The 27,685-nt window shown below is 45.2% G+C and overlaps 2 protein-coding genes across 3 annotated transcripts in view; one reads left to right on the top strand and one right to left on the bottom strand.

Annotated features, from left to right (window-relative positions):
• The window catches only part of LOC111982729 (solute carrier family 25 member 36-A), a 44,364-nt gene extending 38,059 nt beyond the window's left edge, over window positions 1-6,305 (top strand). For both annotated transcript variants that reach the window (XM_070434233.1, XM_070434234.1), the window contains 3 exons: window positions 1,941-2,007; window positions 2,125-2,414; window positions 2,622-6,305. In XM_070434233.1, coding sequence (XP_070290334.1) covers window positions 1,941-2,007; window positions 2,125-2,414; window positions 2,622-2,815 — 551 coding nt within the window. In that variant the 3' untranslated portion in view covers window positions 2,816-6,305. The remainder of the gene's footprint in view (window positions 1-1,940; window positions 2,008-2,124; window positions 2,415-2,621) is intronic.
• A 1,825-nt stretch (window positions 6,306-8,130) lies between these two features.
• The window catches only part of LOC111949501 (SPRY domain-containing SOCS box protein 4), a 53,159-nt gene continuing 33,604 nt past the window's right edge, over window positions 8,131-27,685 (bottom strand). Inside the window, exons 2-3 of the mRNA XM_023966735.2 lie at window positions 21,713-22,583; window positions 8,131-9,567 (exon numbers count right to left, since the gene is read on the bottom strand). Of these exons, the coding sequence (XP_023822503.1) occupies window positions 9,440-9,567; window positions 21,713-22,421 (837 nt within the window). The 5' untranslated portion in view covers window positions 22,422-22,583 and the 3' untranslated portion in view covers window positions 8,131-9,439. The remainder of the gene's footprint in view (window positions 9,568-21,712; window positions 22,584-27,685) is intronic.

Below are 27,685 nucleotides of genomic sequence, written 5' to 3'. Positions count from 1 at the left end.
AATTTTGGATGATAAGCTAACCTGGAGAGTCATGTGATGTGACATCTTCTAATGTGCTGGACCTGACCGGGTTAGTGGTGGTAAGTCCAGTCAAACCCAGACTGACTAGTTCTGTAGAGGTCCCCTACCTTCCTATTATAGGGTTAGGTTTCTATATTCTAGTCTCGTGCTACAGTATATCTGCCCAGCAGCTCTCAGCCTGTTGGTTCCTGTGACAGCTCCTTATATTACCTAATCCTCTAGCCTAGTGGCTAAACTAGTTTCTCACACGAGGCGTCCCTCTGTCTTTCCATGTGCATTTTGTTAGGACATTGTTGATTTTTCAAAGGCAAGGGAGTAGAATAAAGTCAATTGTTGACGTTCCATCTACAAAGCCTTTTTCAAGACAAGTCTCAGTTAGGCCTAATATAATGCAAGAGCTCAAACCTAGACACTTCCCTACGCCTCCTGTACACACACTGAATCATCTGTTTCCCCTGGCCATTATGCACCTCTGCGTCAAAGTGACAACCCCATGTTAAACCTGACATATCAGGCTGATGCAGGCAGAGCAACTGCCTGGCAGGCTGATGTGAGCAACTGCCTGGCAGGCTGATGTAAGCAGTACCAGAGATGGTCTCTGTAAAACATTTCTTTGGAAGATCTACTGAACAGCCTTCCTAGACGCAAGCTGGTTTCATACATGTTGGTGACATGAGATGTCCTGATGAAGGTCCACTGACTGGAAGCTCAGATGTCCTGATGAAGGTCCACTGACTGGAAGCTCAGATGTCCTGATGAAGGTCCACTGANAGATGTCCTGATGAAGGTCCACTGACTGGAAGCTCAGATGTCCTGATGAAGGTCCACTGACTGGAAGCTCAGATGTCCTGATGAAGGTCCACTGACTGGAAGCTCAGCCACAATTTAAAGACATTTGCATCTGACTGAAAGTATGCAGAGACTTTTTCCCTTTTTCTCCAGTTTGCCTTTTGCCTCCAGCAAAAATGTGTGGTAGATTCTGCCTRTTATCATAAAATKATATTGTAAAATTCCAACTTKTACAGTATTACACACACACACTGGCCTTTTCTAGATGAGGAAATACATTCTATCTCTAGATGATTATTTCTGTCCAGTGTCAGTGATCCTAGGAGCAATATGTCATGTAGCCTAGACTCCTGGCTTCTACCCTTTTAGAATGTAGGTCAGTCAAGCAAGCTGGGCTGTTAAAGAGYGCTGCGTGTTTCTGTAATGGAGGACCGGAGAGGAACGTGAGACTGTGTTTTTGACAGGTTTACGTTACACCCTGTCCCTCTGAGCAAGGTCGGCTCTGCTTTATTTAGTCTGCCCAAATACTCCCTCTAGTGGCCATTCCATGAGGTGCAGCTACCTGTAGAAMCAGTATTAGCCACATAACAGGCTTCTTTCTCTCTGATACAGGAGCTCAGGGAGGGGAATAGACTGGCTCTGGTATGAGACTGGTGTGTTGATAGGCAGGTGAGAAAAGAAGCCTGTTTGACATTGGTAGAGAGAGATGTGATACAGAGAGCTCATTGGTACATCGTAGATATGTGATACAGAGAATTGTGTAGCCAAGTGGCATCTGCAGAGCTAGGAATAACCCWGAGATCAGTGTCAACATGACTGCCAGGCTAAAGCAGTCTAACACTGAAATTATGGGAGTGTAACATTTACACACACTAACATGCTGTCACAACACAGATATCCTAGGCCTTGTCATACTGTGGTATGTTCATGAGCTCGTCTCTCTTAAAAACGTGTTGACAAGGTTAACAGTTCTTAATTTCTGATGGTTTTAAATTCCCTTTAGGGCTGATGCTTCAGAGAAGATTTGGACAGTGTTTTGTTCTACAGCTTGGTAGACAGACACTCCTGGTGGTGTTAGTCTGTAAAGTTAAGTGTGTCTGAATCATCAGAGCTCTTGTCCTTCCTCTCAGGGTTCACAGCCATCACAGCTACCAACCCTATCTGGCTCATCAAGACTCGCATGCAGCTGGACTCCAGGTAAACACACAGGTCTGAGTCAGTAGTGGCTAGAGGTGGATTTAGGATGTGGTGTCGATGTACAACGTCTCTGTCGTTTGTACCATTAGTAAATCCTTTTCCRCCTGCCTTTCATAGGAACCGCGGGGAGAAGCCCATGAATGCGTTTGAGTGTTTGCRGCGGGTATACCAGACAGAAGGCCTGCGAGGGTTCTACCGGGGAATGTCAGCGTCCTACGCTGGAATCTCAGAGACTGTGATCCACTTTGTCATCTATGAGAGCATCAAGCGGCGCATCCTGGAGGCCAAGGCCACGCAGCACATGGACGAGGAGGAGTCGTCGTCCAAGGATGCCTCGGACTTTGTGGGGATGATGCTCGCCGCCGCCACCTCCAAGACCTGTGCCACGTTCATCGCTTACCCCCACGGTGAGGGCACTGCATCCTGGGAGCAGGAGGGTGGGAGTGGTCTGAGTGGAGGATAGTGGGTTTATAGTCAGTCATGTGTTTGTAGTCCTTAGACTAGTTAGAACCTGTAGTTAGTATTGATCCMGTATGGAATCTAGTACTGGGAAAGTATTTATTTTAAATGTACCAGGAAATGAGCGTGCTCCTCTCCTTTTCCCATCGTTACAGAAGTGATCCGGACCCGGCTACGGGAGGAAGGCACCAAGTACCGTTCCTTCTTCCAGACTCTGACCACGGTGCCCAAGGAAGAGGGCTACCAGGCGCTGTACCGCGGCCTCACCACCCACCTGGTGCGCCAGATCCCTAACACTGCCATCATGATGTGTACCTACGAACTAGTGGTCTACATGCTAAACGGGTAACCTTTGTCCCTTGACCTACGACCCCAGATTAAACCCTAGAGATGGGTCTACTCCCCACGTTGGACCAATGGCACAAAGAGACCCCCAAGAAACAGGACAGGGACCAGGTACTGTCATCTCTCACACCTCCAGTCCCTCCATCCTGTCTAAAACGAGAGCAAATTGTCCCAAAAGCACCCTGTTTTGGGATGGGGAGTTGGGTTGTTTTCAGGGGTGCACGACACAGGAAGAGGGGTTGGTAGACAGGAAATSACCATGTTTGTCTTGGGAATATGGTTTAAAGGTGTTTAAAAAGAAGCGGTGTCATTGAAAATGAGTTCTTAGGAGCCCTTTCTCCTTTTCTTGCCCTCTCTTATCGTCTCTCCTAAATAAGCTTCTTTACACGAGCATAGGTTACTGGAGCAGGTACAGTGGGGAGAACACTCAAGCTATTTTAGTCTAACAATACTAATMATTTCTCTGGTTTGTGTGTCAAGGGGGCAATTGGTAGTAGAGGCTTGTTGAGTGCAGGGAGGTCTTAAGAATAGGGTTGAAGGTTTGAGCGAGGTGGATAGGGGACGTGCCTTGCCTTGCCTGACGACTTCAACTGTCCTGTATAGATGCACAATAGTGATGTGAGGTTGAGGAAGAGGAGCAAAGGTCAGACCAGCCCTGGTTTCTGGATCTCATTAGACCACAGTTGGACCGCAGGCATTCAGAACCACACACAGTTCTCGTCGGGTCCACTTTGCACTCAGGACCAAGCCCCCCACCCCAGTTGGTCAACAAGCTCACAGGTCGTCCCTACAGGGGCTAGTCCACTGCCAGGCCTAACCCAACCTCTGTGACTGGCTGGCCCTGACTAACACTATAAGGATTGATACTCTGACTCATACTGGAAGYTTAAACACATGCAGCAGTCTTTACAGTGTTCTCTTTGTGTGGGTGTTCTGTAAAGTGGGTGATAGTAAGAAACTTTTGACCCACTCCCTCATACCACCCAGACTGACCAGAATCATCTGCCATTTTAAACTACTTGAATGTTAATCAACACAAGGAATAACAAATGAAAGACTATGGGTCTCACATCAGATGGCAACCTTGTGTGAATATTCTGAGAGAAAAAATTATAAGAGAATGCATAAAAAGTTTACAAACTTAACAAGACAATTATATGAAATCGTATAAATGTCTTCATAAGATGTAACATTGTTGCATTTTTCTGCCCAGTCATGGGAGTGTAAACGATATGTTTTTTGGGGGATTGGAGGGTGAACCTCTGAACCCCCAGGTTTCCCCTTTGACACACAGTATGTGATTCTTTCTGCAGACCTGCTCTGAACCCCCAGGTTTCCCCTTTGACACACAGTATGTGATTCTTTCTGCAGACCTGCTCTGACCCCCCAGGTTTCCCCTTTGACACACAGTATGTGATTCTTTCTGCAGACCTGCTCTGACCCCCCAGGTTTCCCCTTTGACACACAGTATGTGATTCTTTCTGCAGACCTGCTCTGACCCCCCAGTTGCATCTCTTCTTTCTCTGCCTCAGAATCCAAGCAAGTGTTACAGATGAGACAATCCTCTGTCCGGTGTTCACTTTGGGAATAGATGGGATTCTCTTGAGTGTACGTGTGTGAAATGCTACACGAGAAGGAGACCCTGTGTTGTCTGTCCCCATACTTTATGCAGTATATGTTTTTTAAAGAAAACAAGCTGACTGCATTTGAGAATTTTTTTAAATGTTTTATTCTGACTTTTTTGATGCCTTGCCGTCTACTTCTTTCGACTCCCTTTATTTAGCTGTTTTTCCTGTTATTTTCTGATTGTCATTTTGAAACTGTGAGAACTSAATGTTCATCATCTCCTTGTCTACCTGTTTACATTGTCTTGTGTAACCATAGAGATGACCTTACCTACTGACCTTTCCCCACGAACATGATATGAGCACGAAGAGCCTTCCCAGCACATGTAAGCATCACTGCAGCCATTCAGTCAAATATCCACAGGTCACACTAATGCTAGAAATAAGAATTAGGTTCATAACATGCTTACTGTTCCTTAAAAGAGAGTGCACAACAACATTTTTAAGTTGCACCTGTATTCGTCTGTCACTGTCTCACTCGTCATAATTCACGATGCAGGAGTTTTTAGAAACATTCTATTCTTATTTATAATAAAATTGACTTTAAAATGACAATACATTTACCATAAATTTCTATTGGGCACAAAATAATCTGAAACACAACCAAATCAAACAGCAAATGCATCAAACACATTTGTAGTCACATTCTTGACGTAATCATTGCGTGCTATGAATATGGGACCAAATACTGAACTTTTTACTATTTTAATACACCTAAGTGCATTTGTCCCAATACTTTTGGTCCCCTAAAATGGGGAGACTGTGCCAAAACAACAAATGTGTCACTGTCCCAGTACTTGGAGCTCCCTGTATAATTAATATATATATATCTTTTTGTTTTGTTTTTATTGATCCATGGGGGCCGCCAGTTGCCCATCCCTGACCAACATGTTTCTACTCTGGGTCTGTGTGTGCTTATAACCAGAGACATTTGGTTCTTTCACATGGGTCTGTTCTCATCTTGCCCCTGAATGTAGGAATTGTGTGTGTTTGAGGGCGTGTTTCCGTTCCATATGATTCTTGTCGTGCAGGTGTGTGTGTGTCAGAATGCTCTCAGTCCATTAATGACTAAATGTTGTGTTCCATTTGTTTCCTCTAATTTGTGTTTTGTATTTGCTCTTGAGGTCTTTGACGAGCCTCCTAGATGCGTAGCTGACTTTATGCATTCTTCTCACACCCCTGGTTTGTAAAACAAAAATCTATAAATGGGAAAGGGTGCTCGGGGCATTTTGGCATGTGTGGTTTGATTGTATCCAGAAAATGTCTAACACTTTACCGGCAAGGAAAGAAACAGTTCACTAAACTGTTAATTTCTATAACCAGCAGATGGCAGTATTGACTTCARGTGCCTGCAGCAAACTCTACCAAGTCGCTTATAACAAACACACCCAAGTTTCCATTTGTATTAGTCGTATGTACGGGATACATGGTATACACCATCCAACTAAATGCTTACGTGCAGGTTCCTTCTCTACAATGCAACAACAATACGAACATAAAGTAAATGGCTCAGAATACATTTTTTAGCATCAGTATAATACAGGAAGGCAATTTATAGTCCGATATGTGTTTTGGAGGGCAGGTGTTTAAATAGTGCAGTATTTAGCGATCATAAGTGTGTGAGTCAGTGCAGGTGGTCAGTCCAGTTGAAGTGGTGCTAAAAGAATGACTGTCATGGGTCTAGATGGAGGATGTTGACATCAGCCAGACAACTGAACAGAAAAACAACCCTCCCACACATGACATGTCCTTTCAGAGGAATTACCTTCACACAATACCCTCTACCACATGGTGGATGTGAAACGGTAGTGAGGTGCTCTTTTGTCAAATTTTCTCTCTTTCAATAAAGTACTTTCTTTCCATTCTTCATACAGTTGTCATTGTTGCTGCAACGTCAATGTAATGTTGTTGAAAAGGCCAATGGTCCTTCCCTCCCCAGTCCATACCCACACAGTACTTCAGTAAGCCAGTAGACTTTACTTTGTGTGATTTTTCTTTTCCCCCTGAGTTGACAATAGCCCCCAGGTCCATTCACAGGCCAGTGTGTCTGTTATGTGACCACAGCTCTGAGAAGACGAGATGCCATGTGCTGCTAACCTTTATTTGGACGCCTCTATTAGTGTTAGTGGTTCTGCCAGTTGTATTCCATGCCTGCAATGGCTATTTAAAATGGTGTGAGTAAAGGGCTATTTTCTGTATAACTGTGTCAGTGGAGGCTGGCATCAAACACATGGAAACCATGTGTTTGATACTTATTCCAGTMATTACCATGAGCCAGTCCTCCCAAATTAAGGTGCCACCAACCTCCTGTGGTGTGTCCTATCTACAGGGAGTCTACCTGTTGTTTAAAGATCATTAAAATAGGTCAGAGAAAAGTTTAGTTTTGAGAAGTCAAGCACTCATTCATTTGATCTGCCTTGGAGAGACCGAGCCAAAACCTTTACAMCACGCTCTGCAGAAGAAAATAACTCTGAACGAGTATACATTTCTATCTTCCCTCCATGCAAGACAACCGCTACAGTTCTCCCCCCACCTCCGCCCTACATGTCACTCACTACAGGATGAGAGGGAGGTAAAGGAGGGAGAAGAGTGAGGAGGAATGTTGATGGGACATCATGGAGTGTGAATGCAGTAGAATAGACAGGTGAGGGGAGAGATTACACCTTTCATTATGAAAGTGATGGAAAGAACAGGCATAAGAGGAAAAGGAGAGGAGAGTGCAGACAGTAATAATATGGATGATGGAAAGCTGCTTGGAGAGGGTGAGTAGTGGGGTGAAATAAATGGGTTGAGTAGGGAGAGAGCCAATAGCCACCGTTGTAAGATTATACCCCAGTCAACTGGATAGATCAGAGCTCAATTGTAATCATAGTAGTGCAGCTGCCACAACACACTCAAGAAACGGGGTGTATCAAGGATAAGCCCCTTTTAAACAGGTCAAACAACTTCCCGAGCTTCAGCTTTTATCCTGATATGATCCTACCTTTCCGCGAGAGAGTAAATTCATTACGGAGTCCATTTCCAATACCTGGTCTTAGCCTCACGAATTGTGGTATCCGGCATCATGCCCCAAAACGCTTCCTCATCCTTTCCATCAAATCCTCGCTTCCCAACCTGCATTTCAGCACGAAAGCCTTCGCCTGAGATCCATGTGGTATAACGCCAGGTAACTATGGCCCTGCAAGACCATCCTTACCAAGCCTTCCTAGAGGGAGTAGGATGATTGTAGCCATTTAGGGACATTTTATCTTCCCTACAACCACACTCACCACTTGCGTTAAATCATCTCATCATGGCCACTTTGCTGTTGCTTGGCGCTCTCTCACTAAAAGAAGTGGGAGAGCACACACTCGTCCTGGTGTGATTTTTCTACAGTATGATCAGAGACTGATTTATGCTGTAAACCATGAAGGGTTTTTTTGAACAGTAAAGCTGCTTTGTCTGAACTGTGATCGCAACAGGCTCTGTTCAGCCTGCCTGCCCCATGGGACATCAAGTTCACAAAACATTACTGAGACTAAATATCAAATACAGGCAGCCAACTACAGCATCAGATTTTAAATCACAGTTAGAGAAATTCAATACTATATTTTTGGTTCAAAGGCTTAGTGTGTGTGTGAAGGTGCTGGGCAGCATTGCGACTTCGCTTCATTTGGATGACAGTAGGTCCAATTGGGGAAAAAACACCACTATGTTGGGTTCAGTTTTTTTTAATTCACATTTAAAAAGATGCTCATTGCAGCACATTCCTCGATCAGTCTCTCAGCGAGACTTCCTGTCTCAACCGGGTCACTTCCTGTTCAGCAAGTAGATCTTAATAAAATAGAAAACAAAAACAAATCAGAAATAAACAAAAGCCTCATTCATAAAAAGAGAACTGTTTAAAAGAGGAATATCACCATCGGGATAAGAACAGGAGTGGAAAAAAACAAAGCAGCAAATACATTGTTTTAAAACAGTCTCCTGTAACAGAGGTGTCGTGTGCTTTCTCTGCGCAGGCACAAACAGTAATAGCGGATTGGCCCTCTGATCAACTTCAATCAGCTTTAACACACCCTGACTGACAACATCCCAGGGAATGTCCACAACGGCACCCTATCCCGACATAGTGCACTCCTGATCAAACGTAGTGCACTATGTAGGGAATAGGGTGCCATTTTGGACACAGACCCAGTCACTCACCCAGACAGAGACCTAATGGAAGCCTGGATCCAATGAAACCCWCTGATAAATAAAGAGAGACTGCCAGTTGAGAGGGAGGTGTAGTGCAGCAGGGCACTAACAAATATCAGGGCTGCAGTGTCCCCAAACTCAGTGGGGTCAGAGTGGGTCTGACTGATGCCTCGGGGTGCCTGTTGCGGAGCAAGGCCAACACACACCAACCCACACATGCATAAAACCTCACCACTCACACTGAAAACAGCCCCTCTGAGTATGAGTGAGTGTTTGCATATGCATGCATTCAAGGATGTTTGCCTGCCTGTGTGTTTTCCATCTTCTAACTCCCTCCCTGTGGCTAGGGGCTGGTGAGTCTCAGTGGAGCCTGCTATAGGGTCTAAATATAAATATCTAGATGTTCTGAGAGCCTTCCAGAGAATCTGTATAGATGTACAGTAACTATGTATGATGTCTATATGCATCATCACCAAACACCCTCTTCCTCCAGGCACATATTCTAGAAGCACTATTGACCCATATACCCAATGAGAAGCCAGCATCATAGCTCAACACTTCTGCTACAGTCCAGTCTCAAGCCCATCCCCCTCCTTTCGTTAATCCTCCCTTTGTCCATCATAGCAGTGAGCAAATTTWAAAAAAACAAATTAAAAACAGACAAATCCTAAAAAGAAACTCAGAACTCCTTCATAGGCTTCCTCCAGACCATCATCATTATCCTCAGTAGATGTCCAATGGTTCAGGGTTACATGTTTGTGGGTTGACTGTAGTGAAATGTAGCTGCCGTCAAGCAGTCAGTCAATCATTGTCCTGGTGAGTCTGTGAGGTCACTGGTACTGGAGGTAGTTCTTGAGGGTSTCTGGCAGAGGGAGGGTGTCTATCTGGTTGAGTCGGTCCCGCCCCAGAGCCAGCCTGGCCACTCGCCTGCACAGGTCCATCAGGGGGAGGGGCTCCGCTGTGACAGGAGAGAAGAGAGGACATTAAAAAAACAGGTTCAAAAAAAGGAATGTTTACATACATTTACAGATTTAATAGATGCTATTTCAGAAGGAATGGCAATGAGTGCATATAATATTGGTGTAGACTAAGCAATATGATATCATTCTCAGAAGGGCTTTTAAGTGCATTTGTTTGTGTCAGAGATCTTCCCATACAGAGAAACTTTGATAATGAGAGTGCCCTTCACGGACKTCAGCTTGACCGGTCCACCTGCCGTGACCATCTGTTTGTGCTGGACTTACAGAGCAGACACTCTCCTGAGCACTGTGTGAAGGTGATGCTCAGGAGCTCACCACACACAGTCTCCCTCACTAAAGTACACACACACACAATCTGCTGAGTCACTGACCACATGGCTTGGAATAGACAGAGTGGGTGGTGTCAAGGAGGACCCTAGGGAATCCTCTAAATGGACTGGTGCCCTTGTAGCTACGTGACCACTAGACAACACGCAGCAAAATATACACTGCTCAAAAAAATAAAGGGAACACTTAAACAACACAATGTAACTCCAAGTCAATCACACTTCTGTGAAATCAAACTGTCCACTTAGGAAGCAACACTGATTGACAATACATTTCACATGCTGTTGTGCAAATGGAATAGACAAAAGGGTGGGAAATTTAGGCAATTAGCAAGACACCCCAATAAAGGAGTGGTTCTGCAGGTGGTGACCACAGACCACTTCTCAGTTCCTATGCTCCTGGCTGATGTTTTGGTCACTTTTGAATGCTGGCGGTGCTTTCACTCTAGTGGTAGCATGAGACGGAGTCTACAACCCACACAAGTGGCTCAGGTAGTGCAGCTCATCCAGGATGCACATCAATGCGAGCTGTGGCAAGAAGGTTTGCTGTGTCTGTCAGCGTAGTGTCCAGAGCATGGAGGCGCTACCAGGAGACAGGCCAGTACATCAGGAGACGTGGAGGAGCCGTAGGAGGGCAACAACCCAGCAGCAGGACCGCTACCTCCGCCTTTGTGCAAGGAGGATTAGGAGGAGCACTGCCAGAGCCCTGCAAAATGACCTCAGCAGGCCACAAATGTGCATGTGTCTGCTCAAACGGTCAGAAACAGATCCATGAGAGCCCGACGTCCACAGGTGGGGGTTGTGCTTACAGCCCAACACCGTGCAGGACGTTTGGCATTTGCCAGAGAACACCAAGATTGGCAAATTCGCCACTGGCGCCCTGTGCTCTTCACAGATGAAAGCAGGTTCACACTGAGCACATGAGCCATGTGACAGACGTGACAGAGTCTGGAGACGCCGTGGAGAACGTTCTGCTGCCTGAACATCCTCCAGCATGACCGTGTTGGCGGTGGTCAGTCATGGTGTGGGGTGGCATTTCTTTGGGGGGCCGCACAGCCCTCCATGTGCTCGCCAGAGGTAGCCTGACTGCCATTAGGTACCGAGATGAGATCCTCAGACCCCTTGTGAGACCATGTGCTGGTGCGGTTGTCCCTGGGTTCTTTCTAATGCAAGACAATGCTAGACCTCATGTGGCTGGAGTGTGTCAGCAGTTCCTGCAAGAGGAAGGCATTGATGCTATTGACTGGCCCGCCCGTTCCCAGACCTGAATCCAATTGAGCACATCTGGGACAACATGTCTCGCTCCATCCACCAACGCCACGTTGCACCACAGACTGTCCAGGAGTTGGCGGATGCTTTAGTCCAGGTCTGGGAGGAGATCCCTCAGGAGACCATCCGCCACCTCATCAGGAGCATGCCCAGGCGTTGTAGGGAGGTCATACAGGCACGTGGAGGCCACACACACTACTGAGCCTCATTTTGACTTGTTTTAAGGACATTACATCAAAGTTGGATCAGCCTGTAGTGTGGTTTTCCACTTTAATTTTGAGTGTGACTCCAAATCCAGACCTCCATGGGTTGATAAATTTGATTTCCATTGATMATTTTTGTGTGATTTTGTAGTCAGCACATTCAACTATGTAAAGAAAAAAGTATTTAATAAGAATGTTTCATTCATTCAGATCTAGGATGTGTTATTTTAGTGTTCCCTTTATTTTTTTGAGCAGTGTATTAGACACACACTGACATTGGACTCTCCTGTATTATACAGATGTTTCCATAGGAAGGATGTGATACAAAAGCAGGCTTGCTGGCAGGCTGGCTTTTGACATTATCTCACCATATAAAGAATATTCTTAAAACTAACAAAGATCCAAAAGAAACGTGCAAAGTGATGATTGAGTCAACTTCCAAGAAACGACCGTAAAACATAGGCCTTAGACACACGCAGACAAATACACTTCCAGATGTCGACTTACAGGATCCGGCCTGCCTATCTGACTCACTAACGGGCTAAACTGGTCACAGCCTACACCTCACTTGCTGCGCAGACAGAGGGATTGTGGGAGATGGATGGATGTAATCTCCTGTCTGCATGTTTCTTCTGCTTGTCTGACTCCATGGTTATATGGGCGTAAGACAGTTGGGCACCACCTGGAGGATGTCAAATCTACAATTCCTGTTAGAGAGCCTGGATATATTAGGTGGCCTCTGAACTCAGTAGTGAAAGGTAGTTCTCACCACCTGGGCTTACTAAAGCAAGACGGTCATCTCACTGTAGCCGTGTGTCAGGAACTCACAAACAAGGCAAGCCTATTAAAATAGAGAGCCATAGTTGAGTCAATTGAGAGGAACAGTAACATAGCATGTTATTCAGTGGAGCTATGGGAATTGCATAGGAGGGATGATTATAATTATGATGCTGCTGCTGCTTCCTGGAAACTGTCCAATCGCCCAGCTGGTGTGCCCTCTCCCTGCGTTGCCACCAGCGACAAGTGGTCCCATCAAACAGCGGGAATCTGAGCAGGAGCATGCTAATGTCTGCTGTCAATCAACAGTCTGGCTGAGCTATCAGACTCCACACTGCTCCAGTGAATGTAGRTGTGTGGGTGTGTTTGCAGGTTGAGGATTCGTGTGTGAGCATGGAGAAACCTGTATGGTGCGCATCTCTTGGGTGTCATGCTTAGCTTGAAATAGTCTTCACAAAGAAAGAGACAGAAAAGGGAGAGGTAGGGGAGAATAACAGCTACATGTTGGTCAGTAGTCTATGCAGCAGCATGTCTGCCTTGGCTTGCTGAACTGCATGCCATGTGGGTTCATAAAAACCCAAATTACACTTCAAAACATAGGATGAAAGCAAACAGGACAGGATGATATTAAGTATTAATGGAAGCAAATTAGCTGGAAGTGGTTCAGTTAAATGGACTAGAAAGTAATAGCAAGCGAGCCACTTTCTTCTCTCCATCCCCCTCCCCCTATCCCGTTTATGTCCATCCATCTATCTTTCTCTCCCCTGACTCAGTCCCCCTCTCCCCCACTGCTCTGTTAATAATGGTGAGATACAGGTTTGTGTCAGTAAAGCAGATATGATGCTGTCTGGGTCTGTCTGATTCAGGCGTAGTCCAGGGCTATCGTTATGCGACAATCAGGTGCATGCTCTAGGCCTGTATGTAGACATGCACTCAGGTGGAAACACAGAGGTCGGCCACTGATGTTGGATGATTAGGCCTGGCTTTCAGTCGGCGTTCCAATTCATAGCAAATGTGTTCGATGGGGTTGAGGTCAGGGCTCTGTGCAGGCCAGTCAAGATCTTCCACACAGATCTCAACAAACCATTTCTATATGAACCTCGCTTTGTGCACGGGGGCATTGTCATGCTAAAACAGGAAAGGGCCTTCCCCTAACTGTTGCCAAAGTTGGGAGCACAGAATCATCTAGAATGTCATTGTATGCTGTAGCGTTAAGATTTCCCTTCACYGGAACTAAGGGGCCTAGCCCGAACCAYGAAAAACAGCCCCAGAGGATTATTCCAAACTTTAAAGTTGGCACTACGCATTGGGGTACGTAGCGATCTCCTGGCATTCGCCAAACCCAGATTCGCCCATCAAACTGCCAGACGGTGAAGCATGATTCATCACTCCAGAGAAAGCGTTTCCACTGCTCCAGAGTCCAATGGCGGCAAGCTTTACACCACTCCAGCCGACACTTGGTGATCTTAGGCTTGTGTGCAGCTGCTCGGCCATGGAAACCCATTTCCTGAAGCTCCCGACGAACAGTTACTGTTGTTGCTCAGACATTTCCGCTTCAAAATAACAGCACTTACAGTTGACTGGGGCAGCTCTAACAGGCCAGAAATTTAACAAACTAACTTGTTGGAAAGATGGCATCCTATGACGGTGCCACGTTGAAAGTCACTGAGCTCTTCAGTAAGGCCATTCTACTGCCAATGTTAGACCTTGGAGATTGCATGGCTGTGTGCTCGATTTTATACACCCGTCAGCAACGGGTTTGGCTGAACTACCCGAATCCGCTAATTTGAAGGGGTGTCCACACACACACACACACATATCTTGATCCTACTGTCCCAATTTCTTCTCGCGCTCTCCCCATCTTTGTTTTGGATCAATCTCTCCCGCCATCTCTCATTTCCTCTCAGACTCACAGTCTTTGCGTGCAACCAGGAGAGATGCCAATTGACCTGCTGTCAGGATATTCAGTGTGGACTTGTTGATTCCAGRCTCAGATCTTATCTAATCAATATGGAGAACTGTGCCAGTGGAGATGGATAACATCTCAAACTGTGCACCAGTTCCAATGACCACCTCATGATTGGGAGTGGGAGCGTGTGTGTGTCAGATGTAAAATATATAAAAAGACTGACTTATTGTGGCAAGTAGTGTGTGTGTGTGTCACACAAATATATAAAATGACCATCTTGTGACAAGACATGTGACGTCAATGTATAAAATGAGCAGCTCATCCTGACAAGGAATGTCTGCGTGATTGATTTTTCCGGTAAGTAAGCATGGGAAAGTACGTACAACAGTGACTATGCAGAAGTGGAGCATCTCCGAGTCTAATTCACTGACCAATCCCCAAGAGCACATCACAGGGAGAGTGAGTGAGAGCGCGCATCAGACAGACAGGACATCACAGGGGGAGAGAGAGAGAAAGAGCACATCACAGGGGGAAAGAGAGAAAAAGAACATCACAAGGAGAGTGAGAGAAATAACGAATGGAAACAGCAGTGAGGAAGAAAGTGAGAGCAAGAGAAAGGGCAAGCCTCAGCCTCTCTCAAATTGGAAATGTCAGTGTCCAAATTGAATCGCTGACTTCAGCTGAATCCAATTGCTCACTGAACTAACGGACACCAGTTGTCCGTTGGCGCTTTATTACCAGACAGAACCAAATGATCCACTCCGTTTAGCCACTGATCCCCAGACAGAAGCAAATGATCCAGTCCGTTTAGCCACTGAACCCCAGACAGAAGCAAATGATCCAGTCCGTTTAGCCACTGATCCCCAGACAGAACCAAATGATCCAGTCCGTTTAGCCACTGATCCCCAGACAGAAGCAAATGATCCAGTCCGTTTAGCCAGCTGAATGCCCCAGACGAACCAAATGATCCAGTTCCGTTTAGCCACTGATACCCCAGACAGAAGCAAATGATCCAGTCCGTTTAGCCACTGATCCCAGACAGAAGCAAATGATCCAGTCCTTTAGCCACTGATCCCCAGACAGAACAAATGATCCAGTCCTTTAGCACTGATCCCCAGCAGAACCAAATGATCGCCTCCTTTAGCACTGATCCCCAGACAGAAGCAAATGATCCAGTCCTTTAGCCACTGATCCCCAGACAGAAGCAAATGATCCAGTCCATTAGCCACTGATCCCCAGACAGAAGCAAATGATCCAGTCCTTTAGCCACTGAATCCCCAGACAGAAGCAAATGATCCAGTCCATTTAGCCACTGACCCCTGCAGTGCTCCTATACACTCGGGTCCTCAGCATAATAAAGCCTGCTATACCTCTGCAAGACATTGAGTACGGTTACATGCACACAACACCATTATTGTGGATAGTCAGATTAATATAATAGTTTGTTTAAAATGTTTACATACTTTGCAAGAATAACTATTTCCCTAATAATCCTGTTCATATGGACACATCTGAAATCAGGCTACGTGATGGGACAGCAGTAAATCACCAATCAAAATAAACGTTCTACCACAGTGACGATGTTATTTTTGCGAAGCCTATTAGATTCAGAGTTCGTACATATAAAGTTTGTATCTGAAAACTATTTCTAAGATGCATGCTTTCAGTTTTTCCAAACTCACTTCACTCGTACATAAGAGGGAGGCTTGCACTACCCGGTGCTGGCACATGTGCAGATCAAATACACCACTGGAACGCTGATTAAGCGGTTTACGTGTCCTAATCATTCTAAAGATYGCAACAACAAAACAATTGTGTTTAAAATCACTGTATGCTTACTTCGATTTTGACATTAAATCAATTCAGATAAGCAGAGTAAGGTGTTTGTGACTATTACCATTAGAGGTCGACCGATTAATCGGATTAATTAATCATAACAAATCKGAAATCGGTAATTTTTGACGCTGATTTCGCTTTTTATTTAAAAAWATATATATATTTACACCTTTATTTAACTAGGCAAGTCAGTTAAGAACACATTCTTATTTTCAATGATGGCCTRGGAACAGTGGGTTAACTGCCTTGTTCAGGGGCAGAACGACAGAGTTTTACCTTGTCAGCTCAGGGATTCAATCTTGCAACCTTATGGTTAACTAGTCCAACGCTCTAACCACCTGCCTYACGAGGAGCCYGCCTGTTACRCGAATGCAGTAAGAAGCCAAGGTAAGTTGCTAGCTAGCATTAAACATATCTTATAAAAAACAATCAATCAATCATAATCACTAGTTATAACTACACATGGTTGATGATATTACTATCTAGCGTGTCCTGCGTTGCATATAATCGATGCAGTGCGCATTCGCGAAAAAGGACTGTCGTCATCAATGCCTTTCTTAAAATCAATACACAGAAGTATATATTTTTAAACCTGCATATTTAGCTAAAAGAAATCCAGGTTAGCAGGCAATATTAACCAGGTGAAATTGTGTCACTTCTCTTGCATTCATTGCACGCAGAGTCAGGGTATATGCAACAGTTTGGGACGCCTGGCTCATTTGAGAAATGAATTTGCCAGAATTTTACGTAATTATGACATAACATTGAAGGTTGTGCATGTAACAGGAATATTTAGACTGATGGATGCACACCGTTAGATAAAATACGGAACGGTTCTGTATTTCACTGAAAGAATAAACGTTTTGTTTTCGAGATGATAGTTTCCAGATTCGACCATATTAATGACCTAAGGCTCGTATTTCTGTGTGTTATTATGTTATAATTAAGTCTATGATTTGATAGAGCAGTCTGACTGAGCGAAGGTGGGCACCAGCAGGCTCGTAAGCATTCATTCAAACAGCATTTTGCGCGTTTTGCCAACAGCTCCGCTGTTTATGAATTCAAGCCTATCAAACTCCCGAGATTAGGCTGGTGTAACCGATGTGAAATAGCTAGCTAGTTAGCGGGGTGCGCCAAATAGCGTTTCAAAACGTCACTCGCTCGGAGACTTGGAGTAGTGTTTCCCCTTGCTCTGCATGTGAAATGGCTAGCTAGTTAGCGGTGGTGCCGCTAATAGCCTTAGTCAATCGGTGACGTCACTTGCTCTGAGACTTGAAGTAGTGGTTCCCCTTGCTCTGCAAGGGCCGCAGCTTTTTGTGGAGCGATGGGTAACGATGCTTCGTGGGTGACTGTTGTTGATGTGTGCAGAGGGTCCCTGGTTCGCGCCGGGTCGGGGCGAGGGACGGACTAAAGTTAAACGTTACACATGGGTAACGCTGCTTCGAGGTGGCTGTGTCGATGTGTTCCTGGTTCGAGCCCAGGTAGCGGCGAGGAGAGGGATGGAAGCTATACTGTTACACTGGCAATACTAAAGTGCCTATAAGAACATCCAATAGTCAAAGGTATATGAAATACAAATCGTATAGAGAGAAAATAGTCCTATAATTCCTGTAATTAATTACAACCTAAAACTTCTTACCTGGGAATATTGAAGACTCACGTTAAAAGGAACCACCAGCTTTCATATGTTCTCCATGTTCGAGCAAGGAACTTAAACGTTAGCTTTCTTACACTGGCACATATTGCACTTTTACTTTCTTCTCCAACACTTTGTTTTTGCATTATTTAAACCAAATTGAACATGTTTCATTATTTATTTGAGGCTAAATTGATTTTATTGATGTATTATATTAAGTTAAAATAAGTGTCATTCAGTATTGTTGTAATTGTCATTATTACAAATAAATAAATAGGCATCGGCTTTTTGGGGTCCTCCAATAATCGGTATCGGTGTCGAAAAATCTAATCGGTCGACCTCTAATTACCATACTCCGGCCTGCTGACATAATCAGTTAATATCGAATTAGATGTTCATGTAAACGTACTCACTGTCTGTGAATCTATTCTCCCACACTATCAGGAGACTTACCGCGAGGTTTCATGGTTTAAAAACAAGAGAGCCTCCATTCACAGCCAAAATGATCCAGTCCCAGCCAACACACCAATCCCAGCCTAAATCTCCCTCCCCAACGCCAACACACCATCCCAGCCTAAATCTCCCTCCCCAAGCCAACACACCATCCCCAGCCTAAATCTCCCCCAAGCCAACACACCATCCCGCAGCCTAAATCTCCCTCCCAAGCCAACACACCATCCCAGCCTAAATCTCCCTCCCCAAGCCAACACACACATCCCCAGCCTAAATCTCCCTCCCCAAGCCACACACACCATCCCCAGCCTAAATCTCCTCCCCAAGCCGACACACCATCCCAGCCTAAATCTCCCTCCCCAAGCCGACAACATCCATCCCCAGCCTAAATCTCCCTCCCAAAGCCGACACACACACATCCCAGCCTAAATCTCCCTCCCAAGCCGACACAAACCACATCCCCAGCCTAAAATCTCCCTCCCCAAGCGACACACCATCCCCAGCTAAATCTCCCTCCCAAGCCACACACCATCCCAGCCTAAATCTCCCTCCCAAGCCAACACACATCCCCGCCTATCTGTCCCTCCCCAAGCCAACACACCATCCCCAGCCTAAATCTCCCTCCCCAAGCCAACACACCATCCCCAGCCTAAATCTCCCTCCCCAAGCCAGCACTTGCTGTACCGTCTCTCCCCATTCAGCTAAATGGTTTCTACGGCAACTCCCTTCCATGATCAGAAGTGTAAATATTGAAGCAGGGATTTGAGGGTAAACGAAAAAGTGGGAGTGAGTGAGAAAGAGATAGAGGGAGAGAGCAAGTGAAAGAGCCAGCATGAAATGGTGTGCATTTGTAACAGAGAAGAACAGTGCTATTAGAAAAAAGCTAGCAGGACAGCCTGATCTCCACTCTCCTATTGTTTTCTATTTACAGGCTTTAGGGAGCAACAGAAACACTAAAGAAATCGATAAAGCTTCTATCAGTGTGAAAGTCGTGTGGAGAAGAAACTATGTGCTCGCTGAGAAAGACAGGATCAGAGAATTGCATTAACTGTGTTAAGGGACAATTTGAGAAAGTGATGGAAAAGTGGAGGGACAGCTCTCTCAACGCGGTTTTATTGCAAGAGAAAGAGAAGACTCCTTTACCACAGTGCGTCTAAAACAGAAACATGGAGAAGCTACCTTGGGGAATACGAGCCAATGCCTGGCATCTCAGAGTATGCATACTCATTTACTGTCTGCATTTTCCTGTGCGTGTGCCCCATTTCCAAAGCATAATTAAGCAATAAGGCCAGAAGGGGTGTGGTAAGGGCTGTTCTCAGACACAAACCCCTGAGGTGCCTTATTACTATTAGAAACTGATTACTAAGATAAATAGAATTCATGCATCAGACCAGTGGTTTATTGTCTGATATACCTCCGGCTGAAGTGCTGTTTCAGCCATAACAGCATCCAGTACCCAAACTACCCAATTTMTAATATACCATGCTTTCCTCTGGAGCATTCCTACAGAACAAATACATACTATTAACATCAGTGCAGAGAGCAGATGACACACACAGGATCCCTACATAATGAGGCTACAGAGTTGTGACAGAGCAGGGACATGGGGTGGACAGAGTTATTTTTCAGAAGCTGCTTCCATTAGCTTCTCTTACATTATAAAACTACATTCCCTTAACTTTCCTCTATCTTCATTTAGTTTGGGAAAACACAGCAGAGGGGAGAGAGAGAAGGAGAAATAGAGGGATATTGTGAGGGAAATTGAGAAAAAGGGTAGAGAGAAATAGAAGKGGGGAGAGTGAGACAACCCCATGCCCTATAATAAACCAACACTAAAACCCCTCCTTTGTCCTCTTGAAAGTAAACAAGTTGATGAAGAATAGGGCTTGTGTTCCAATGGGCTATAGAATAATGCATTAATGTCACATGTTCCACACAAACAGCCCAGTGTGTTGGTCTTTGAGATAGAGACAAGAAAACCATGCAACAGAGGGTGACTGTATGGGGCACAATACACACACACACCTTCCTTCGCAAGGCGAGACATTGAGCTCCGCGGAACACTGGGACTGCCTCTAGAATTACTCCACTCCTGGCTCCCTTCCGTGAACTCACACACAAACACCTGGCTTGCAGCCATGAAAATGTAGCTAATATCTGACCGTCTAAGGGGGGGGTTGACAGAGAGCTTATGGGTAAGATTACTATGGGTAAAGACATATTTTTATAGATCAGAGCCGAGAAACACACCAGCAGGCCCTCCCCCACTTTCTCTCCACAGTAGCAGAGGCAGTCACTCCACACAGAACTGTATACAGTCAACCCAGGCARTCTGAAGTATAAAACACTATCAGCTAGTCTCGCTGTACTGACATGCCACTGATTAGTGTACTGGAGGCTATAGATTGACAGAGACCAGTGGCCAACACTAGCTCCTGCTCCAACACAGCTGATGCAGCTAATCTAGGTCCTGATGAGCAGCTGATTGGTAGAATCTCAGAATCCGGGAGGTCTGCAGGAGGAGGGTAAGCCACCACTGGTATACAGCATCTCCATGCTCAGACTGTCACTACTACAGTATTATTCAGACAGTCTCTGGGACTAACCTCGTCTCCAGTCCATTATGTCCAAAACCCATGACTGACTGACAGACACACAGATGATTAAATCCACATCTCTTTCTCCTTCAACCTTTTTCAGCAGTTGTCAGCTTCAGGGAGGACTATTCTGGACTGATGTGCAGTGTGCTTCTCTGACACCTTCCTGGGTGTCGTAGTTTCACCCAGGTGGGTGTTACACATCGGTAGTGGAGTTGTTCTACCCATGGAGTCTGACTTCAGAGAGTACTACTGAGAAGCGCTGCATCAGCGACAGCAAGGGCGCCCTGATGAACGGCTCTGGACCAATCTGAAACCCCCTGGATGTGACACCCCTCCATTTCATCTCTGAACTGCCTCTACTCTAGCCATTAACTAACTACCCTGCCTGCCATGACAGTCCATCTACTGTTTTACAAAATTGCATTTTTTTGTTTTGTTGKTGCTTAAAGTGCTTTGAAATTGTAATGAAAAGCGCTATAAGTTTAATTTATTATTATTAACCTTCATCACTTCATCTCACTCCCTCCCTTTCCCCCATTCTCTTTTCTTYCTCCAGCTCTGTCCCTCCATCTTTCCATCCCTCCCACTGGTCATATTCATGTGCTCGGCGCATGTCGATTCATCAGAGATCTCCCCTGGGCGAGAGGCTGCCTCAGCACTTCTAAAATAAGCCCCAGCTCCAAACACAATATAATTGTGCTGTTCAACATTTCCTACAGACGCCTCCCTCCCCTCATCTACACAGTAAACAATGAAAAGCGAGCGCTCCAACTTGGTTTTATATTCAGAGAGATGGGGAGAGTATGGGTGTATGAGTCACTGGGTTTTGACATTGTGCTTTATTGTGTTCTAAACAAGAGCCAGAGAGAAAGGAAAGTGAGCGCCATCAAGGCATAATGCAGCATTGACTTGCTGATATTATAGTTGCTTTGAGCTACAGTATTAGAGAATACATAGCCTTGTCGGAGTATGCTATGCTGACTGAGGTATGCAAAACCAGACTACAGCAAACCCCACAATATAATGTAGACAGAACAAACAGAAGGCAAAACAGCCAGAGAGAGAGAGAGAGAGAGAGGATTCCCACTGTCAAAGCATAAGGACATTGACTTACGATCCAGTCCATTAACGTAGCGGATGGAGACCTCACAGTGTCCCCACACGGCGCTGACGATGGGGTACAGCCTCTTGCCCTTTAACCCTCTGAAGGCCACGCCCAGGTACTGGCCGTCCACCATGAAGCTGAGCGTGCCCTCGTCTATGTCCAGCACCACCAGCAGGGCATCTGGCAGAACAAACGACTCGTCTGCCTCCAGGAAACACGGGTATGTTGGTGCCGAGGTGGAGGCCGGCCGGTTCTTACTGTCGTGGTAGAGTCTGTTCCGGCCCAAGTCCCAACCCCACGACTCACAGTCCGAACCCACCAGGGCTGTGTAACCCACAGAGTGTAGAAGAGCGTCAGCCGTGCCCACCCCTACAACAGCGTGTGTTCCTCGTTGTCTCGCMGGCCAGTGGATCCGCCAGACATGGAGCCCCCGTGTGTAGCCCACCTGGCCGCGGATGCAGTCGGTGCTCTGGGCCACCGGGTGGCGGTGGAAGGTCAGCTTGTCATCCTCCTTGACAAAGACGTTGAGCGAGCGGTCTTCGGGGTTCCAGGCGTGGTGGAGCTGCAGGTCAGAGGTCGCAGGGGGCATGTCCAGAAGCAGGTCCAGACGAGGAGGCCGGCAGAAGTCTGGACCCCGCAGCTCACGGCGGACCGGCCGGTATGAAGGCTCACCCCGTGCGTCCACTGACTTGATGCTGCCTGAGATCTTCTGACCCATCGCTGCAGAGGGGGATGGAGGGAGAGGGGGATGGAGGGCGGAGCGAGGGTGGTATGGGGCTTCCCGCCGTTACCTCATGGACGCTGTGGCCAGAAGAGCAGTCGTCCCAGGTTGAGAGACGCTCACAGAGACACTCAGTCCACTGTCAGAGGAAACTCGCAACTAGAGGAGAGACAAAGAGGAAAACATTACTTGACTTCATCATGACATATTCTCACTTTCCCAAACTCATGTTACACACAGCAGCTGTGCGAAGACAACAACAAAAAAATTGAAAGGCCCCTTTCCTCACATATCGAAATGTAATTCTCAAACAGACAGGCTAATGCAGCTGCAAAAGGCTTTCTTCACCCAAAATAAAAACACAGCGTGTCAAAAGAGTAGAGGGGGAGGGGAGGAAGACACGAAAGAAAGATGTACCAGTCTAAAACAGCCTCCGGTTGCCCTGTGGTTCCTACCAGCCCTCTGGAAGAAGAGGGGGAACATCTGAGCAACAAAAAGGGAGGATGAACTCTTCTCTTCCACTAACATTCCTCTTCTACCTCCTCAGTTAGCAGSCTCACACTCCAAGGGCACCACTGCTATAGATTGTGTCTATGTGTCAGTCAGTGTCAAACSAGACATGAACTTTCACAAACTACACACCAAACAAGAGGAGACTGCCCAACCACCCCATAAACRTAGTCACTCAATCACACACTTACCAGATACTGAACAGAGAARACCAAACATTGTATATCGAAACCCACCATGACAAACGTGGGGTCACTCACATGCACACAATGAAAAGGCCTTTGTGTGTTCTTAAAAAGGAAGGATATTCTAGACTGAACACTAACATTCCTCTGGGTGGAGACTAAACAAGACCAAAAAGATTTAAGAAATCATTCCACAAAGATGTCAAAACAGTCAGTTACCGTGCCACAGATTTTACATGACTATCTCTGGCACAGTCACCCTGCCACTACATTTCCCATAAACCCACTGACTTTCACCCGTTTCCCAGCTGTTCCAAAATGTCCTGTTTCAAATACTCCCTCCCTGTTTGAGGAAAGAGACCTACTCCACTTATAGAGAACAGAGAGAGAGAACACTTAACTGGCAACCTGCACCTCCCTGAGAGAGCTGAGCTGCTGCTGGGACACAATGGAGGGAAGCGGTCACACTCAACCCAAACACCAGGGGGAGACAGAGGTGGTGAGGCAGAGGAGGCAAGCCAGGTCCAGATTTAATAACYACATAACACAAACAAACTACTGTCTGTGCGAAGCAATACACACGTGCCAGTGTGTTTCAAACCTCATTTGCATTGCACTGTCTCTATACAAATAAAAATGATGTCTTCCATTTACATTAGATTTGTATTTATTGTGAAATTGTTAGACAATACTTGWTAGATATTACTGCACTGTTGGCACCAGAAACACAAGCATTTCGCCACATCCGCAATAACATCTGCTAAACACGTGTATGTGACCAATAAAATGTGATTTGATTTTGATTACATATTCATTCATTTATAAGTCCATAAATGACTCATGGTGCCATTTGTGCTGGAATCAAGAGTCCTATTTACCACAACGCATAACGCAATGAGGTCCACAGACTCACTGATCACACTGTCTGTGTTGTATGACATGCAGACACTTGCTGACGGAGATARTGCTAAAGACGGGTTAAGTGGTTTGTCTCGTCTGAGGGAAGCTACTCGTCATCTTATGACCCCTGGGGGGAGAAACATCAAGGCAGACAATTAGATGACAAACATTGAATGGAAAAGGAGTGACATTCTCTCCTGCTGATCTCAACTTCATTACCAAGATGTCTGCAGTCACATGTCAATAGCATTAGCAAYGCGCGTGCACACACTTCTGAGCCTATGTGCTGTTGGTGTGTGTCGGTCTCTCCATCCAGTGAGTGAAGTAATGTCTCTCTGTATGTGTGTTGTGAGTGTTCTCTTGACCSCTGTGGCCAGTGTGTTAAGGCACACACACCAAACCAACTGGTGTTTATACTAATCTAGGCCTCTGTCCTCTTCAATATAGTTTGAGCTGTGGAGGATATGAGATGGGTGCAAGGCAGGAGATGGGTGTAACCCACTGCAACAAAATGTCAATCTGCCGCTCATTTGCCGTTCGTTCAACATTAGTTCTAGGGACCACCCACCGGTGGGCGTCTGACTGCCAGCATTCGTGAGATTCTACATGTAGAAATCGGTTTATAAATTACGGCTGGCACTCTGAACAGAGGTGCTAAGTCTGCAAGATGGCGCCGCAGAACAAGGCTGACGTTTTACGTATTCCTAATCAATTGTGTTTTTTGCGTTGTTTGTAACTTATTGTTTTACTTATTTTGTACATAATGTTGCTGCTACCGTCTYTTATGACCGAAAATAACTTCTGGACATCCAAACTGCGATTATTCACCACGGACTGGCATAGTCCGACGAGCACCACGACGTCAATGATATACAGCTTTCCTGGGAACAGGCCCAGATCCCGTCATGTGTGAAGAGGCGGAGAAAAAGGGGCCAGAGGTCGGGCTGCCTTCTGAGAATTTGTAGGCGATCGAATAAACCCCCACTTTCTTCCATTCTGCTAGCAAACGTGATATCTTTGGAAAATAAAATCGATGACCTACACGGAAGATTATCCTACCAACGGGAMATTCGAAACTAATAACTTATGCTTCACGAAGTCCTGGCTGAACGACGACAATATCAACATACAGCTGGCTGGTTATACGCTGTATCGGCAGGACAGAACAGMGGTGTCTGGTAAGACAAGGGGCAGCAGACTATGTATTTTTGTAAATAACAGCTGGTGCACGATATCTAAGAAAGTCTCAAGGTTTTGCTCGCCTGAGGTAGAGTATCTCATGATAAGCTGTAGACCACACTATCTACATAGAGTTTATCTGCATTTTTCGTAGCTGTCTACATACCACCACAGAATGATGCTGACCGCACTGAATGAGCTGTATTCCACTATAAGCCAACAAGAAAACGCTCAYCCAGAGGCGGCRCTCTTAGTAGCCGAGGACTTTAATACAGGGAAACATAAATCTATCTTACYAAATTTCTATCAGCATGKYAACTTCTCTAGGATAGGGGGCAGCATTTTCACGTTTGGATGAAAAGCATACCCAAATTSAACTGCCAGCTACTYATCCCCAGAAGATAAGATATGCATATTGTTAGTAGATCTGGATAGAAAACACTCTGACAGTTCTAAAACTGTTTGAATCATGTCTGTGAGTATAACGGAACTTATTTAGCAGGCCAAACCCCGAGGACAAACCATTCAGATTTTTTTTGTTTTGAGGTCACTCTTTTCAATGAGTTTATTGGGAAACCAAATTTCTAAGGGACCTGCTTGCAGTTCCTACCACTTCCACTGGATGTCAACAGTCTTGAGAAATTGGTTGAGGTTATTCCTTTGTGTAATGAAGAAGTACGGCCATCTTGAACGAGAGTCACATTAAGTGTCCTGTTAGATAGAAGCGCGTGAYCAGAAAGCTGGCTATAGTTGGTTTTAATCCTGTATTTTACACAGATCATCCCGTCTTCAATTTTATCGATTATTAACGTTAAAAAATACCTAAAGTTGTATTACAAAAGTAGTTTGACATTTTTTGGCAAAGTTTACAGGTAACCTTTGATATATTTTGTAGTCACGTTTGAGCAATTTGGAAGCGGTGTTTTTCTGGATCAAACGCGCCAAATAAATTGACATTTTGGATATATATCGACGGAATTAATCGAACAAAAAGGACCATTTGTGATGTTTATGGGACATATTGGAGTGTCAACAACAGAAGCTCGTCAAAGGTAAGGCATGAATTATATTTTTATTTCTGCGTTGTGTCACGCCTGCAGGGTTGAAATATGCTTATCTGTCTTTGTTTACTATTGTGCTATCCTCAGATAATAGCATTGTTTGCTTTCGCCGAAAATGGTGGTTCTTCTTTCCAACATGAGTCTTCAATATTCCCAGGTAAGAAGTTTTAGGTTGTAGTTATTATAGGAATTATAGGACTATTTCCTCTATAATTTGTATTTCATTAACTTTTGACTATTGGATGTTCTTATGGGCACTTTAGTATTGCAAATGTCAGTATAGCTTCCGTCCTCTCCTCGCTCCTCCTGGGCTGCACCAGCAACAAAGGACAACAGCCACTATCGAAGCAGCGTTACCCATGCAGAGCAAGGGACAACTAATAGAAGGCTCAGAGCGAGTGACGTTTGAAACGCTATTATTGTGCGCGCTAACTAGCTAGCCATTTACTTCTGTTATAACAGCGCAATGCTTGACGCACAAGGAAGAGCTGCTGGAAAACGCACGGAAGTGCTGTTTGAATGATGTTTACGCGCCTGCTTCTGCCTACCACCGCTCAGATGATACTTAGATACTTTGTATGCTTGTAGTGCTCAGTCAGATTATATGCAACGCAGGAACGCTAGAATAATATCTAGTAATATCATCAACAATGTGTAGTTAACTAGTGTTATGATTGATTGTTTTTTATAAGATAAGTTTAATGCTAGCTAGCAATCTTACCTTGGCTTACTGCATTTGCGTAACAGGCAGTCTCCTTGTGGAGTGCAACGAGAGAGAGGCAGGTCGTTATTTGCGTTGGATTAGTTAACTGTAAGGTTGCATGATTGGATCCCCGAGCTGACAGGTGAAAATCTGTCATTCTGCCTCTGAACAGCAGTTAACCAACCGTTCCTAGGCGTCATTGAAAATAAGAATGTGTTCTTATGACTTGCCTAGTTAAATAAAGGTACAAAAAATAATAATAATAATCGGCAAATCTGCGCCCAAAAATACGATTTCGAATTGTTATGAAAACTTGAAATCGGCCCTAATTAATCTGCATTCGATTAATCGGTCGACCTCTAGTATGTACGCACGGTCTCTGTGGGAACGACATCATCGATGCACTTATTGATGAAGCAAATGACTGATGTGGTGTATCTTTCAATGCCATCAAAGAATCTGGACATATTCCAGTCTGTGCTAGCAAAACAGACCTGTAGCTTTTCATCTGACCACTTTTTTTATTGATCGAGTCACTGGTGCTTCCTGCTTTTTAATTTTTTGCTTGTATGTCAGAATCAGGATAGATTTATGGTCAGATTTGCAAATGGGGATATGAGGGAGCTGTATGCGTCTTTGTGTGTGGAGTAAAGGTGGTCCAGTGGGGAAGAAAAAACAATTCTTTTAGTTGCACATCTAAATTTTTTTTGGATATGTGGGACC

Source organism: Salvelinus sp. IW2-2015, linkage group LG22 (assembly GCF_002910315.2).
Source record: "Salvelinus sp. IW2-2015 linkage group LG22, ASM291031v2, whole genome shotgun sequence".
Taxonomy (NCBI): domain Eukaryota; kingdom Metazoa; phylum Chordata; class Actinopteri; order Salmoniformes; family Salmonidae; genus Salvelinus; species Salvelinus sp. IW2-2015.
This window is presented reverse-complemented; position numbering and strand designations above follow the sequence as displayed.